This window comes from Sinocyclocheilus anshuiensis, unplaced genomic scaffold (assembly GCF_001515605.1).
Source record: "Sinocyclocheilus anshuiensis isolate Anshui unplaced genomic scaffold, SAMN03320099.WGS_v1.1 scaffold1885, whole genome shotgun sequence".
NCBI lineage: Eukaryota > Metazoa > Chordata > Actinopteri > Cypriniformes > Cyprinidae > Sinocyclocheilus > Sinocyclocheilus anshuiensis.
The window spans coordinates 453631-469173 of record NW_015542322.1 but is presented as its reverse complement, the minus strand read 5'-3'; the positions used below and the strand labels follow the sequence as shown (position 1 = coordinate 469173).

Genomic DNA, 15543 nt, shown 5'->3' with positions numbered 1-15543 from the left:
TGTCTACATTTTTTCTTTCTTAAGACTTCTATCTACGAAGCCTCCCGTCGCAGCCCCACCTTCTCTCCACAAATCACAGCCTCCCACCACTATCTAGGACCGCCCCTGCCCACCCGCTGGACTCCTGCAGTCGTGAGAGGGAGCCTGGGAGCACAGCTTCCCAAAAGAGCTACAAAGAGACGGGTCTAGCGGAGCGAAGAGTAGCACCCGGAGGAAAAGAAAAAGAAAAGAGTAAACAAGAGTCCAAGCAGGATCGGCAACATCATGGTCCTCCTACCCTTCACCACCAGCACCAGCACCATCCTCAAGGCTTAGAAGAGGACTTCCGGCACAAAGACAACCGTAAGCACCTTAGTTCCTGCCTGCTTAGCACCAAGACCCAGAAGGGCTCTGATCCAGGGACCACCACCAGGGGCTCCCTGCCCAGTTGTGTGGGGCCGGGGGCCTGTGGTCTGGGGACTGGCCGGCAGACCAGCGGAAACGGTCACTGTTGCAAGGAGGGGGTCAGTGGAGAGATGCGAATTAGCGAGCCACCCTCAGACTGTCTTCGCCACAGTGCCATGCTGGGCCATGCCCACCCAGTGTCCTACTCCATACCTCCTCCCCTGGGCCTAGGCTCTGCCTTGGGAGGATCCTGGCTGCACCCGAGTCATCCGCACCATCACCATCCTCATCATCCCCACCCTGATCTCTTCTGCCCACCACCCCCTGCTCCACTAACCATGCCCACTGCTCAGGAAAAGAGCCTTGGCAGGGTCTCTGAGGTGACGGGGCCTACCTTTGTGCCCTCTGTGGGGCCACAGGGAGACAAAACCAGTGGACCGTTCCAGCTGGGAAACCCTCACTGTCGAGGTGTGGGGGGTGGGATGGTCGCGGTTGGGGGCAGCACGGGAAAAGAAACGAAAACTCCTGAGAGGAGTAGCAGTGGAAGTCGAGCAGCTACCCTACTGCCTCCTCCGAGTAGCTGCCAAAGAAAATCTTCCCAGCAGCAACACGCATATGGCAAAACAGACAAGAGCCCAGACTGGCCCCCGGGCCCCCATTCACACACAAACGAGGTTCAGCACAGTCAGAATCAGCATCCTCACTCGGCTCGTTCTTGTAGCTTGGACGGCAGTGAGGAATCTGATGCCTTCCGTCCCTCTCTGCCACAGGGGACAAAGGGTGGGCACCAAGCTAAGAGTAGCATTTATGCCAGCACTCCACCTTTCCGGGACTGTTCCCACTCAGGTCTGTCGAACAGGGCGTCGTCTGAAGGTAAAGGTTCAACAGATGTTGAGTGTACTCTTCAGAGGAACAGTCAGAGAGTTGCACGGATACGTCATCAGCAGCACAGTAACAGGGCTAGCACTGGTGGACAGGGTCCAGTGTTGGAGCCTGGCAATGGCACACAAGACAAGAGGAAGATGGACATGGAATCTACATCACAGGGATACAGCGGGCATCAAACCGGCACTCATCCCTCCTGGGAGGTGCGAGGACACCCGGCTCAACCGGATGAAGAACCGCACAAGGCTCACAACTCTCTGGGTGCTGCTTCCCAGACTTCACATGGGGACCAAGGGCCTCTTCCCCCTCTAACTGCCCCACAGGAGGCCACACTGGGCCCCCAGGGACCTGAAAGCAATGCCATGAGGAGTCTGATGAAGTATAGCAGCCAGCAACCACTGGTGTTCTCTCAGAAGAGCCCGTTTGGTGGCCTGGGCTGCCTCAAGCAGGGGGCAGTTACTGGGGAGAGGAGCGAGAGGAACGAGAGAAACGACAAAAGTGGAAGCGGTTTGAGCTGTGCTCTGCAGGAGGCAAAGCAGACCCTGCCCCCCAGGAGAGCCTCGTCATCTGGGGAGAATGAGCACTCTGAGCGGGCAGGCAAGGACTCAGGGGAAGCTCAGGGGGAGGGAGAGGTGCGACAGCCCCCTGTAGGGATAGCGGTGGCCGTTGCCAGGCAGAGAGAGCCCCCGTGCCGCCTGTCAGACGGGCATCCCACCCACAGCCACCATAGCAGAGTGATGCCCAGCATGAAGGGTAAGCGACTCTCAACGGGAGGTCTGGTGTTTGTGTGTGTGTGTGTACAAGTGTGTGTTCTAACAAGCTATATATACATTTTCAATTTACTGGATATACTTGATGAACTTTTGGAAACTTCATAGAAAAACAAGTTTGTGATTAAGAGAATGGTCAGAAACAAGACATTTTTGGTTGTTAATCCAAATTATTTGTCATCCCTTGACGAGGCATAACCTTGCCAGATTGGGTATTTTAGGTGTTACTGTGACTGCCAAATTGCTCTTATACTCTTATAGCCACCTGTTTAAAGTGCTGAGTTGCTATCGCCCAGTTGCAACACCTTATCTGTGTCTGATATCTGAAAATGCTACTTTTTCAGGTAGTATACAGAGATAGAATGATAGCAAGGCATGTCTGAATCTAATAAATGTATCTTTCTGTACCTTTGATATCCCGCTATCCTATATGTGCGATTTAGCATTTGATTGAGAAGAATATGCACTAGTGAAATTAACAAATAAATGAGTTTGATCATCGGTGGGTTTCTAGATTATGGTGCTAAACTGTTCTGTGTTAGGTGTTGGATGCCCATTGTACCCGCTGGAGCGGGAGGTGGATGAAGATGCGAAAAGAGTCTGCGAGGAACAGCTTGGACTGCCTCCATACGACAGAGAGCGAGAACTTCTCCTCAGGTACGACTATTAGTCAAATTGATGTTTCCAATTGAATTTCTGTATCAGTTGTATGTAAACAAAGACCAACCTGAAGAGTTAGCATGCTGCACTGTAGTTGTAATGCCTTGGAGAGTAACATTGTGCCATTTTGATGGCTTCCCCTCAGGGAAAACAAAGACAGAGTTGACTTTGCCAGGATCCACCCCTCCAGTAGTTGCCATGGAGATTTGACCTCACACCTTATTGTGCCAGGCGGTAGCCAATTAGGCACTGAGCCATCTGCTCACGCCCACCCCGCCCATCATCACTGGATGCCTCGGACAGGAAGTCCCTCCCTCTGGATGGGACACACTTATGGTAAGCAAATGCCATCTGTTTTTGCCATTTTGATGATATTAGATTACAATATACTTCACGGCCTTGTTGAATTTCTGCATGTGTTGGTTAATTAGTTTTACCCTACTAAATAATCAATGAATTGCCCATTAGTATTGAAACATAAGCTGAAATCTTTTATCATTAAGCGGCTTTCCATGTCTCTGTTCAGGTCTCAGTCATGCAGCATTGCACCAGAACTTGACCCCCGGCTTCTCCGCAACCATGCCTAGCCCTTTGCAACCAGTCTTGCCCCTGCCTCAGGACCCCTCCGCCGCCCTGGTGGTATTGCCTACCGAGCCAGCAGCCCACCCTGCCACCCATCACCTTGGTACATTGCCCAAAATTACTGGTGTTTTATTCGGTTGTTGTAGCAACATTGTTAATAGGTTAGGGCAGTGTTTCCCAACCTTTCTTTAGTCGCGGCACCCTTTGGAAATGTTAACAAATTTGTGGCACCCTACAAAATTAATTTTGAAACAAAGTTTTGCTCACTCAGTGTATTTTTGATTTTACAGTTGGGTAATTTTGTTGCAGTAGCACGAGATGGCGTGATTTAAAACTTTGAATTGAATAAAAAATGACAAGGAGTAATGATAGCACAAATAAAAAATAACGATAGGCCAACAAATGAAATAAATTGCTTTTTAGTTTTTCAGCTAGGTCTAACACACAGTAGGGCTATTAAGAGATTTTGTTTTTTACCAGAAATGGAGATCTAAAGTCACTGTGTGGGTGTACGTTTCAGGGTCTGTTGGTTTAGATTAAATTTGTATGAATGCGTTAGTGCTCGCACAGAAGGCAGAATTGGCCCAGGTGGGTTTTTAGGAGTTTGTCTCCTTTGTGACAATGTGTGGAACCTGAGTAGGTGAGGGGCACTTTTTTACCAATTATCCAAATAATGTTTAATCCTAGAAAGCTATTATTATCCGAGGACACATGAGCACAACGGTTAGCAGATCAATGAATGAGAGGGCAGTGTTACCAGAGTTGCCACGGCACCCCGGTTGGGAAACACTGGGTTAGGGTATGGAGGAGAATGGTGGTTATTCAGCTCCACATATTCAAAGACATTCACGCCATCCAAATTATGAAATTAATTTTCATGATTTTTTTTTCACTCTGAAATATTTTTTTAATTGTTTGATGCAGTCGAACACAAAAGATGATTTTTGAAGAATCTTCACGAAGATCCCCTCCCCCCCCATAAAACAATCAAGTAATAACTAGAAATAAATAGAGATTTAATGTTTGGGTGAACTTTTACATTTACAGCCAGACAGTTACAGCAATTTAATCCATGGTCATTCTGTCCACTTGTTCTGTTCTGGAATTCGACACTGAATTCCCTTCCCCTTGAGTGTAATGTCCCTTCCCCCTCTGTATGGTTCCATCTCATCCCCTTCTGCCCCTGTATCATTCTGTAATCATTATTGTGAAACGCTTCACTAAGCCAAGCAGGCATTTACAGCACATTGTAGTATGGACTTAATGGGAACAGTTTCACAAGCGGCCCTAATGCACACTCTGAATGCGCAAAGTGGAATTATTTGAACCGTTTAAACAAATTATCATTTCAAGTAGATAGCTTGCGTCCTGAGTAGGTGAGGGGCACAGGGAACAATAACAATTTAGGGATCAAACTGTTTTGTTTTCTTTTGTTCGTTTTGCACAGGGGCATGGCATTTTTCTTACTTTCCATTTGCTCTACGGTAAGGACGGACAATATATTGCCACAATATATCTGTTATTGGCCGATATTATGGATTTACTGGTATTGGTCTATATCATATTTAATAGGGCATGCTCATTTCTTTTATTTTTTACATCTAGATTACCTTTGCAGTCATCTAATGTTCACTTAAAATGTATATTTAATAATTCAATAACACTGTTAAATGTAATCTTTAACAAATCTCAGAATTAATATATTTTTTCATATTGTGTACTATAGTGCTTAAATACCTAAATTCTTTTGTTACAGTTAAAACAATTGATTTTAGGGGTTTTATTTAATTGATTTAGACAAAATTGTATATAATTTTATTTATTGGTTAACAGACATAATATGAACATAATTATTTGCTTATCAGTTTCAAACAGAATTTTATTAACAATGCATCCCTACTCTACCTGAAAAGTGGTATTTGCCTGTTAGTTAACATTATTTAATAGTCTGAGTGGCCTAGATGATGTCAACAAAAAATAAGTCATTTTAGTAGTTACAGTAGTTCAATTTTTTAGAAAGATTATAGGCAAATGTATTTTATTTTGGAATAAGTTATTATGCTCTTTAAAACCAAAGGAATATTTACCATTAGCTCATGCTAGCAGGTCGTGTCATTCTCTGATGCACTGTTCCATCTGAGCGAGTTTGGATGTGGTATTCTTAGCATCTCTTTAATGGTTTTAAACTGTATTGCACTGTGCCTTGTCACGCCATGCTGTGCTCGGTTGTGCCATCGTGTCTGCACAGTTCTGGCATTGTGCTTTGATTTGTTGTGCATCTCTGAATGACTTTCCACCCTATTATACTGTGCCTTGCTGTGCGGTGCATCATTGTATGGCTTTTTGCAGTATTGTGCTGTGCTGTGCTCTGCTGTCCTGTGCTGTGCACCTCTGTTTGGCATTCCTCCTCCCTACACTGGCTGTGAAATTTAATTAGCTCTCTGCTCCTTAGCGTCACACTCCCCTTTCCGCAACAAAGAAGGGAAGTGCATCCATTGGATCCCTCCCTAGGGAAACATAACCCTGTCCCAGTAATCTTTCCCAAACAAAGGTCCTTGCCATACATCAGGGAAGGAGGGGTGGAGAATATGCAGCATGCAAAACCGAATGACTGAAAGAAAAACATATTGTGTTGAAATTTCTGTGGGCTGAGGCTCAAGGCTGAGACTAAGTGCTTTGCACAGCTGCGCTTCATCCCTCTACACTCTCTCTCCCTCTACACTCTCTCTCCCTCTCTCTCCCCCTTCCTCCATCCTTCCTATCTGATCAGTTCATTTCAGAAATGACAGACTCCTTTCAAATATCCTGCTCGCTTAGCGATTGAACGGCACAAAAGTGCATCTGTGAGATGCCTAGTCACACATAGGCAGACATTTCAGTTTATCTAATTAAAGGGATAGTTCACATAAAAGTGAAAGTTCTGGCATCATTTTATCATGCTCACGTCATTCCAAAAAACAGATTTTCAAGAACTGTTTTTGTCCATATAATGAAAGTCAGTGTTTTTTTTTTCATTGTATTTCTTTCATTTTTTTAATTGTGTTCCACAAAAGAAAGTCATATTGGTTTGGAATAACATGAGGGTGAGTAAATGATGGCAGATTTAACATTTTTTGGCTGAACTATCCCATTAACTTGCTGCTAAGTGTCTCCAATGAAATGCAAAACAATTTTTTAAAGATTTGATGTCACTAACATGCCAAATCCAGTGATTTATTTCATCCTCAAAACAAAAAAACGCTCCTTGTACATTTTAAACAACTCTGTTTCCAGTTAAAGGTGACATATCATGAAAATCTGACTTTTTCAGGTTTTAAGTGCTATAATCAGGTCCCCGGTGCATCTACCAACCAAGGAAACGTGAAAAAGATTAACCCAGTAACTTTGCTTTGGTAAGCCTTTTTCTGCAAGCGTCTGAAAAAACGAGCGTGTCTGATTTCGCTCCCCTAGTGACGTTGCAAAGGGCTCTCACTATAATATTACCGCCCCTTAATCTGTAAGTTTCCACCCACGGCGCCATCATTTTGATTTCGCAAGCGAAAACGGTGTACCAGTTCTAATGCCATGGCAAAAGTTAGAGCAAAACATGCCAGCTGTTCTGCCTTTGGCTGCACTGACGAGCACAGAAGAATATTTAGACCCACCCTGAGCCGCTGAAGACGCAGTGGATTACGTTTGTTTTTGAAGAGAATGCGCCCCCGATCTACATAAATGCGTCTTATGTTCACGTGAATCATTCGTGATCCAGCTTCACCTAAAGAAGAAGTGAGTGTAAGGTTTTTTTTAATGAATCTTTGTAAATCGCCTTTCCTAATAATGTGCTAATTAGCAAGTTTCACGATGAATGCGGCTAAAGTAAATAGTCCCTCAGAGAGCAGCTTGGAAGAGAGGGGCGGGGTCAGCATAGCTCATTAACATTTAAAGGAAAATGCTACAAAACTGCGTGCTCTGAAAAGAGCTGTTTTTGACAGGGTAAAAAAGGTGTTTTTTACACTACCATTGAGAAATTTTTCATTAAGACCCTAAAGAATCATATCAACTTGTGGAAAATGGGCATCCTATGATCCCTTTAAGTTAGAGCTTGCCATTTTTGCATGCAATATGCATCAGACGGCCAGTGGGTGCTGCCTTGTGAGGCCGAAACAATGGGTGACCTTAACACTTCCGTGTCTGTCTCCCCTCCCTCAAGAGTTTGTCTCTGGGTATAACATCTGTGCTCCTTTTTAAAGCCAACACCCATCACCTAACCCTTATTAAAGGCATAATAACTCAAGCCCAGCTCTTGTGAATGAGTGAGCCATTTGGGAGTAGACCCTTCTTGCCCGCTCTCAGCAGGCTGTCAGGAAGGTCTTGTCAGAGGAGCCACATTCATGTGACAGTTTGAGACAGCAGCGCTGAATCGTCTTGACTGGCACTGCGGTGTGTACGAGCCAGAGATCAGGCAAGTGTGGCTGGTGAGCTCACTGGTGGTCGTTTTGCGTTAATCCGCTGAGGTATGACCAGGCTAACGGTGAGTGCGAAGGACAGACAATGTAAAAAGGAGGCAGTTTGCATTCTCTCTCTGCCTACGAGTTGAGTGCACTACATGATGAGGAAAGAGATGTGGAAATGTGAGGGGTTTTTTTTGCCCTGGGGACGAAGGATGACTTTCGGAAAGAAAAAAGCAAGTGGAAGAAAAGAGGGACGGAAAAGGAGTGGAATCTTATAGCCGTAAATCAATAGGCCTTCAGAGCGATAAGTGAGACTTGCCTTGAGGCAAAAGAAAAACCTTTGTTCATTCTTTTCTCATTCCTTTCTCTTTCTCTCTCTCGCTCTCTGTAGATGTAATGGAGCAGCAGGGACTGTGGCCCCCTGTTTACGGAGCCCGAGGGCCCGCCTCACACATGCAGCATCCCGCTGTCTATTCCCGCTCCCAGTTTCTACGGCAACAGGAACTATATGCGCTGCAGCAACATCAGCACCAGCAGCACCGCGCGGCACAGGCAATGGAGCTGGCGCACAGACACAGTCACTCGCAGGTAACACATGAAGGAAAAGGCACACGTACATTCGGTTAGCCACGTTTCCTCATACCCCTCAAGGTGATTTCCCAACAACTATTTCTCTACACAAGCCCGATGTCTTTCAGCAGGCCTACCCAGGGTGCCCGAGGTTGTGAAAGGCCTGTTATTCCTGCTCTCAGAAATTCATAGCAGTTATAGCCAAAGAGTGGCCAGCTTTCATTTTCAAAGCACATTTTAATGTTGGAAGTTTTGAAAGAGTGGGATTCTTCTCAGGAACAGGGCAGGATTCAGGCTTTTATCTGACTGTTTTTGTACAAAGTAGCAGAGCAGAATGCAAGTGTACGGTGGATCATTAACACCCATTGTACTCTGTCCCTGGTGCATGTCCTTACGCAAGAAACCTGAGATGACTGAATCATAACTAGCTCCATCCTTTTTCCACTATAAATGCATTTCGGTTGTGAGGAAACTGGGAATAATGTTGATATGCATAATGTTTGACTTCCCACTGTTACTGTAGTGCGCTGTGTTATACAGTCTCTGAAGCCCGTTTGTATTTCTTGTGTTTTTCCAGAGGAAACCTGAGGATCCCCCCATCGATCTGGTTGAGGGATCGTCTGAGCTCCGCATGTCCAAGCACACTAAGCCTTTCTCCGTTGGCCCCTCTGCTAAACCGCCCCCCTCCTCCTCATCCCCAGGGGGCTGCGCTTCTCGTCTTTCGCCCTGCTGTCGCTCGCCCGCCCCACGGTCCCACCTCAAGATTACGCCCTGCACGCCTTGCCCTGAACCCAGCCCGGCCGTGGCTGCCCCTCGCTCCCCAGCACTCAGCCCCCACGCCACCCCCCACTGCCGCCTTTCTCCGTTGGCCCCTCTGCTAAACCGCCCCCCTCCTCCTCATCCCCAGGGGGCTGCGCTTCTCGTCTTTCGCCCTGCTGTCGCTCGCCCGCCCCACGGTCCCACCTCAAGATTACGCCCTGCACGCCTTGCCCTGAACCCAGCCCGGCCGTGGCTGCCCCTCGCTCCCCAGCACTCAGCCCCCACGCCACCCCCCACCACCTGCCAAAACCTGCAGAGTCCCAGGACAAGAGGGGCAAGGGCCAGCCGCCACAGGACTACCCTCAGTCCCTGGAGCCTGGTGAGTGGGAAAATGACAGCATTCATGTCTGTTATTTCAGTAGGACGAATGGTGAATGTATTTAGTGTACATACAGGAACAAATATGCATTGCAGAAACCTGTAACTGTAGAAATGTAGTTTCTAACTCACATGGGTATGATTGAAGGAGGACTCATTATACGCCTTGTAAGCTGGGCTCATTAATATTAATTAGGTTTTGTGATGTTTGCACAACTTATTTACTGAAAGGCAAATTCTAGTAAGTTAATGTTAGTGTTAGCCATAACATATCATAGCTGCGAATGCCACTTTTGGGTTCATTCTGCTTGGTCTTAAATTGTCATTTAAATGGGTGGGTGGCTATATTTTTTGCACCCCAACCCACCACAGCAAGTAAAATGAATCCTAAAATATAATGATTATTTATGGGCATGCAGATACGCTTATGGTCATATCAGGATTGTCCGATAAATTTGCCAATATAAGCCAATAAATTATAGCCAGTTGATAATAGGACTTCAGTTATTTCTAATTGGCTTAGCTGTTGTAAATAATGTCTGTAATAATCATCACGTAGAAATCTGTACTTTTGTGAGTTTTTTTGTAATCAGACTGACAAAATCATAGATTTACATCTAATATCAGCCATTATATCAGTTATTGGCATAAAAATATTCATAATTTTCAGCATCAGTTTCGGACAAAATTTCCATATTGATGCAGCCCTGCTTATTTCCCAAAAAGAAGGAGGACATACTTTGAAATTGCTAAAATAATGTTTGCTACACCCCGTACGTGCTTAGTATTTGAATCGGAACGCATTCTAACATGAGTCTGATGATAAAAAGGCAGTGGATTGGTTTATTTGGAGTAATAATCCAGTCTGAAAAAAGGGCTGAACAGAATAAAGCAAAGAATAGTGCTTTTCTCTAACATGCTTCCTATCCCAATGCCCTCGCATTTGAGTCTGAAAAAAACAGTGACTAGAGGAAAGAGGCTAGAACATTTCATTTCATTCTCAAGCTTAGGGTCTTGCCATCGCGTCTTGCTCCACAAACCCCTGGGGGAAAGGGAGTGAAGTGAAGAAGAGATGGAAAAAAAAAGAGAAGAGATGGCCGAATAGAAAAAAAAGACCCTGATCACAGGGACAGTGAACAGAAGAGAGAGATATTTTGCTGCAGATAAGATACACAGGGCCTTTGAAGGACTTGTTGGCCTTTGATTACCGAAGACAATCAGCCTGTTAATGTGGATGGAAGTGTAAGCGCTGACTTTTCACTTTGTGTTTGTGTCTTTGCACCATTGTATCCATTTGTGACACATTTGTATGTGCAAGAAAGCATAGACGCTGTAGGGAGCGGCTTGCCGTACAGTGTAGGTGCGAGAGAGACAGACAGAAAACAGTAGGGAGGTCAGTGAGACAGCAGACAGGGCCTCTCTTATCCTTCAGAGGTCCTTGAGTGCTGGCTGGCGGAGGGATATGCATTCATTTGGCGGATGGATACCATCAATAATACAGCGCTGAGGTGACAGGGCTGGCTGTGCAATCACACCCAGACACCATGCTGTCATCAATATACCTGGCTATGCTGCAGATCTCATATAGACACAAACACAGACACTCTCGCTCTTTCATGCAAGCAACGTTTCCCATGCAATCGTTTTCACTCGCGTGGCGGACGAGAGGAATGCACACTCTCACTTAAAGACTAATTTATACACAAACATTCCTCCGTGCACTCTTTCTCTCTCTCTCGCTCACACTGCATCCATAACAACTTGAACATAATTCAATATTCATGGAAAATTCGCTCATGCCTGCGCCATAGCCTTTATGGCGCCAGCTCCATTATGTGTGTGAGTTATACTAGATAAACGCAGCGAATGGTACACATTGTCGCTAATGCTTCTGTATACAGCATATATATCACCCCTCTCTGCATTTCAGCGGCAGGGGGCTGTGCCCCTTAACTGACAAGGTCATATTGTGATGTGTATTACAAATGAATGGTAATGGCTTGCTGGTTCGCTGTGTGCTGAAGTGTGTTTCAGGAGCAGTTAAATCTTTATGCTTGTAATAGAGCGACTTCAAACAAGGTTGAGGAGCCCAAACCAACATCAGTGTTTATGGAAACACTCAATCAGTTTTATTCTCATTTTTTCCTATAGATCTCCCTCCTGGCTACACTTACCCTGCCATCGCAATGGGTTACAAAGGTGGCCCCTCCCCTCAAGAAGTCCAATTGGCTGAGCATGCAGACTTGGAGGCGGAGCAAGCGGAACCAGCTGAACCTGCGCCCCAGCCCCACCCCCTTTCTCCCAAAGGGGAGGAGCCTGTGTGCCACACTGGAGTGGGATCTCCTACTAGAACATCCCAGGAGGTGGAGGATGTAGAGGAGGAGGGAGGAGTTATAGTAACAGATGGACAGGTGGATGAAGGACAGGTGGATGCCACTCTCTCACAAACTTCTCTTTGCCCCGTTACTGACTCTACCATAGCAGACCCCCATCCGGACAGAGCGACTATGATCCCCAACAGCCAGGCAAGTGGAATAGAGAGTCCAGCACCAGCTGAAGACAACAAGGAGCAGGTTAAGGAGCTACGAGACCCAGCTGTGACTTCCACCCAGGATTGTCAGTCTGTGGAACTTGCCGAGAAGGATCCAGAGAGGACCGCTGAGGATGAGTGCACGCCACCCACTGACTCACCCTCGCCGCCTTTCTCCCCCTGCTCCGTGCCCTCTGCCCTGGGGAATCAGTACCCTGGGAGCTGCATTTGGAGCTTGGAGCTCCTTATCGCAGCAGCGCTGTGTGCCACTCAAGATGCCCGTATGGCGGCCCCTGCACCTGTGTCTGGGAACGCAGTGGCCCCAAATTATGGTATAGAGTTACTGAGTGAACTGGCAGAGCTGGAGCGATCCCAACAGCAGAGGAACAACACTGAAGAGAACAGAGGTAAGGATGAACATACACATGTGCCCCCCCAATATTCACATTACCAGCTGATCAAGGTTTTCAAAGGCAAATTCTTACTCTGTTTTCATTCTGTGTGCAGAGTTTTCAATGGCTTTCAGGGGATGTCTGCTTTTGTAAAAGAATTGGAATAAGACATATTTGGCTAGCAATATTAAGGTTAATCTTGCCCAAATGGCTTGTGTTGCCCCAGCACAGTTAGCCAGATATTTAAATTAACTTTTACTTAAAAAGACTTTTAAACAAATCAGTTTTATGAAAATCATTTATAAAGTGATAATGTCAGTGTTTATGCGTTTGAATGTTTTTCATCCAATAATTATCTGAAAAGGACACAAAGTGCTTGAGGTGCCAAAAGACAATCTGAGTTGCACAAGATGATTCCCCAAAAATTATTTTAGAAATGAACAAAAAGTGCTTAAATGGTCAGTTGTTGCTACAGTTACCTCCTCAGGCAAACGATTTCTGTTTGTGAGCATCTATTTACTGCTGTTGTGCCAGATCTTATGCATGTGGAAGCTGTTTGTAATACCTAAAACATAGCGTGCCATTGCAATATTATGTTCTAGCTAATCAAAAGAAATTTACATCGCAATGGAACTAAATTAGCAACATATCTTTTCTTACATATTGTGATTTACATCCAATTGAAATGGATTATCAAAAAAGAATAAAAAAATTTAGGATGATGGGCACTTAGTTGTGTCCACATCGGATGGATTCAGATGAATGTGAGTTTGCAGTGGATTGTAAGAAAAGGTCAGAGAAGACTGTTGTATCCCCAGAAGATCGAGTTATGAAATTTTGATTCAAAATTCCACGTACGCAAAAATAAACATGCACTGATGAATCATTCATGATAAGATCACTAACAAGCATTTAGAAAGTAGATCTGCTGAATTTTAATTTCAAGCTGACTTTATCCAATTAGTTCTATGCTAAGATAGTTGGTTTAACACTTTGCGTGCTAACTTTTGTGAAATTTGTGAAATGTTCTGAAATATATTTTACTGAAATAAATATATTTGAAATATATTTCCACCTAAAAAGACTTTTTAAGTATGTGCTTACAAGTACTTTTAAAACCCTCCCAATCTTTTGTTGTGGCTCCCTTTGGCCTTAATTATTCACACCCCGATCTCATTTCCTTACATCCTTCCCAATGTACACCAACACCACATCAACTCCAACGATTTCAGAAGACTGTCCAGCACCAACAGGTTTACAAAAGGTGGTTAAAAAGACAGAGAAACAGCCGTTCTGTTCTTTCTTATCACAATAGAAAGCACACCCAATCACACACATGATTTAATTCCTCATCAGTGATTTGCATGAGCGGTCTTGTAGCGCTGTAATACAGGCGGCAGGGGAAGACCACGATGGAGGCTTTCATTTAGTTTTTTTTCTCTCCGCACAAAAAAAGGTGCAAAAAATAGGGTTTTTTCAGCCCAGCCAGATCTCCAGGCTTTGTGTGAAGGAAAGATAACAACGCCTCCCCCCATACCACCATCCCGACAATATGTGCAGAGACACACCGAAATACACACAAATGCTAACTCTCAGCTGACCGTCCAGCTTTCCACTTTCATAGGAACACACACACTCGCTCACTCGACTGCGCACAAGCTCGCACTCTTGCCTTCTTTTCCTGCCTACAGATCAAATGCTCCCTGGTCTTTTGGGGTTCAGCACTTCCTGTGGGAGAGACTAAGACGGAGCGGTGAGGAGGGGGCCGTGTTTTTAAAGGGCTTTAGCCTGTCTTAAAAGGCAGCTCTAATGATAGCTAGTTCCCCCCGGGTCCGCCGGATTGGACTGTGTCCACTCACTCATCCTGAGGGATGGGTCCCCTGCCCCTGCTCCTCAAACCTGTTTGATCCCTTTTATAAGCCTCATTTTAGATGGAAAAAAGCCTCGGCGCTTTCCCACAGCTTTCTGAGTCCCTCAGTGCGAAGTTGATGAAATAGTAAAAACAGCTGATCTTTTTCCTCTGAGGACGACAGCGTTTTTGTCGGCTAATTAGGCCCCATTGTTGTGAGTGCTTGTTGCTTTTCCAGGGACCGTTTAGGGTCTCCCTGCCAAAGGATGTTTTTATTTACGCCAGCATCCTCTAGCAGCTGAGAAATCCCCAACGCTCAAACCACGCAGGGAAAAAAAAATCTAACCACATTTGGTGATGTGTGTCGTTTTCGCTGTTTGTGTGTGTGTTTTCCACCCATATTAAAATAGGGATGTAATCTGCTGTGTAATTCTTGTCTAAGCAAGCTGCACTAAAGGGACTAGCAAGAGAATATGATGAAGCTTTTTGCAGTGGGGAAGAAATCATCAATAAACACACCCGCCACTGAATTATTAAAGAACTGGAGGTGAGGCGGCTGCGCGGGCTGTCAGGACCCGGTCTCTCGCCGGCTGAAGATTTCATATGCGATTGGGTTTACTCTTCAGTGATTTACAGATTTGATTTCAAGCATTCTTATCTCTGGCGGACCTCTCAGGCGTTCTGCTAATATTCCTTGCGGTGTTATGGGCATTGTGAAGTGCAGACAAATAACGTGTGATAAAATTATATTGATTTTGAGAGGTTCTTTGAAGTATTGTTGGTAGTTGTTATTGATTGGTCAGTGATACCACAGCGTTCCCGCTCTTTTTTTCCACAGATCTCTAGGCTAAATGCTCTCAGAGAGCGTTATCTGTCTTCTCTCCTTCCCTCTCTCGTTTTCATTTCTTTTTTGGGCATCAGATTTTCCATCCCACTTGAACGTCTTGCTTTCATGCTATCACTCTATCCATGTGCTGTTCCGTGGCTCCGGCCCCCACCGGCCTTGTTAAGGCAGGCCAATGGGCATCGATTTCAAAAAGACCACCACAGGGCTAAAAGTGGCACGATGATTTCAGCTAGGTGGGAAACCAAAGACCCTCCCAGACCACCATAATCCAGTCTTCCTCATCTTGTCTTTCTTTCTTTTTTCTTTCGGTTCACTTGTCTCTCTCACTTTCCGTTTCAGCTGAGAGATTTCCTTCATGTGGCTATAATTCTTTTAAAGCCTGTACAACTTGTCTTTCAAATTTCTCCCTCCTCTTCCTCTGATTTTAGGTGAATCTCACAGAATTTGTCATGAATTTGTCCAGGTCACATTACAGCCCAAAAACAAAAAGAAAAGAAAAAAAGAAGA

The 15543-nt window shown here is 45.2% G+C and overlaps 1 protein-coding gene across 1 annotated transcript in view; it reads left to right on the top strand.

Moving 5' to 3' along the window:
* Nucleotides 1–15543, top strand: part of bahcc1b (BAH domain and coiled-coil containing 1b) — a 100697-nt gene that overhangs the window by 62712 nt on the left and 22442 nt on the right. Inside the window, exons 5-12 of the mRNA XM_016489335.1 lie at nt 25–2022; nt 2582–2696; nt 2845–3035; nt 3226–3384; nt 8103–8299; nt 8859–8997; nt 9189–9419; nt 11570–12355. Coding sequence (XP_016344821.1) covers nt 25–2022; nt 2582–2696; nt 2845–3035; nt 3226–3384; nt 8103–8299; nt 8859–8997; nt 9189–9419; nt 11570–12355 — 3816 coding nt within the window. The remainder of the gene's footprint in view (nt 1–24; nt 2023–2581; nt 2697–2844; nt 3036–3225; nt 3385–8102; nt 8300–8858; nt 8998–9188; nt 9420–11569; nt 12356–15543) is intronic.